Source organism: Corvus brachyrhynchos, unplaced genomic scaffold (genome assembly GCF_000691975.1).
Source record: "Corvus brachyrhynchos isolate BGI_N302 unplaced genomic scaffold, ASM69197v1 scaffold114, whole genome shotgun sequence".
Taxonomy (NCBI): Eukaryota; Metazoa; Chordata; class Aves; order Passeriformes; family Corvidae; genus Corvus; species Corvus brachyrhynchos.
Genome location: NW_008238337.1, coordinates 2996997 through 2998393, shown reverse-complemented (window position 1 = coordinate 2998393; position 1397 = coordinate 2996997). Strand labels below are relative to the sequence as shown.

At 46.1% G+C, this 1397-nt stretch overlaps 1 protein-coding gene across 1 annotated transcript in view; it reads left to right on the top strand.

The window, feature by feature from the left end:
* Positions 1 to 6: 6 nt before the first annotated feature.
* Positions 7 to 1397, top strand: part of IFT81 (intraflagellar transport 81) — a 37387-nt gene continuing 35996 nt past the window's right edge. The window contains exons 1-2 of the mRNA XM_008634043.2: positions 7 to 217; positions 1123 to 1226. Of these exons, the coding sequence (XP_008632265.1) occupies positions 74 to 217; positions 1123 to 1226 (248 nt within the window). The 5' untranslated portion in view covers positions 7 to 73. The remainder of the gene's footprint in view (positions 218 to 1122; positions 1227 to 1397) is intronic.

Below are 1397 nucleotides of genomic sequence, written 5' to 3'. Positions count from 1 at the left end.
GCGGCCGGACCCGGTCACCGCCCCCCCGGCATCTGCTCTGTCTTCTCTGCAGAGGTTTTCCCGGGACACGGTTATGGGTGACCAAATCCAGTTCATTGTTGAGAAGCTCAATCAGGAGCCCTTCAGGAAGAACTACAATTTGATCTCCTTTGACTCCCTGGAGTCGCTGCAGCTGCTGCAGCTGCTCAGTGATGTTCTGGGGGAGATTGACCCGAAGGTAAGGAGGGCACTCAGAGGTGCTCAGACCTCCTGAGGTGGCTTGACACTGGAATTTGCTTTTATTTAGGTCTGGCTCAGTATAATCCCGCGGCGTGTTTGTTTCACCAAAACAGCTTGTATGAATCTTCCAGGAAATAAATGTGCCTGGCAAGGATCCTTCCTGCCTATGCATCTGAGTGCTCTTGGCAAACCCGCAATTGTTTCTTGGGACAGGGAGGCAGCATACTTGTCCCCCAGAGGCTGATGACTATATTTTTCCTGTGAAATTAAGGATACAGATCTTGGTTCATTCTGACAATTGTGTTAAGTCAAAGTCAGGCTGTGTCTTGCACACAGCCAGGGCAGGAACTGAGCAAGAACTGAACCTCACGACTGTGCTGTTGCAATGGAGATTAAATCCCTCTCCTTGGAGGCTGCCAAAAGTGTGTGAGAGACCACAAGGGACCATTCATACACCTGGGGTGTGGATATCTGTGCCTTGGAGTGCCAGAATATCTGACTTCCCGGGTGGATGTGGTCAGTGTGATTGCACAGATGAGATCCCATGAGCAGGGAGAAGGTATTCCTGGAGTAAATTGACCTGAATGCTCATGTTGCAGGAAAATCCATTAGAAGGGAATTGAAGTTTGGTGATTTAAGGGATGTTCCCTACAGAGTATCTCACTATCATCTGGTAAATTAATAAAGTCACTTCTTTCAGTGTTGCCAGTTAATTAACATGACTTGGACAAACAAGTTTATAAAAATAATAATAACAATTGATTATAGTAAATAATATAGTGTTATCCTAATAATTAGCAATTATTACATTGATTGTTTTATAATAAATAGTTACAATAATTTTTACTATATTAACAGTAATTAATAAAGAAAAATTACCTATTTAATTTATAAACCGTTTAGCATGCTGTCGACATTAGAGAGGAGCTGCCGGAACAAACAGCTAAAAGAATGCTGAATCTCCTTGGAATCCTCAAATACAAACCTCCCGGGACTGTGCCAGACCTGTGAGTACCTTTTTTGCCTACAAGTCGTGTTAAAACGCCGTGTTTGGGTTAGATGGTAAGGGCCTTTAGCTCGGGTGAGCGCTGCTGCCCCGTCCCATGGGCGTTGGGCTGGGATCCCGGCTGTGGCTGCAGGTGGGCGCTGCCCGCACCTGCGCAGGTGCAGCGGCGGCT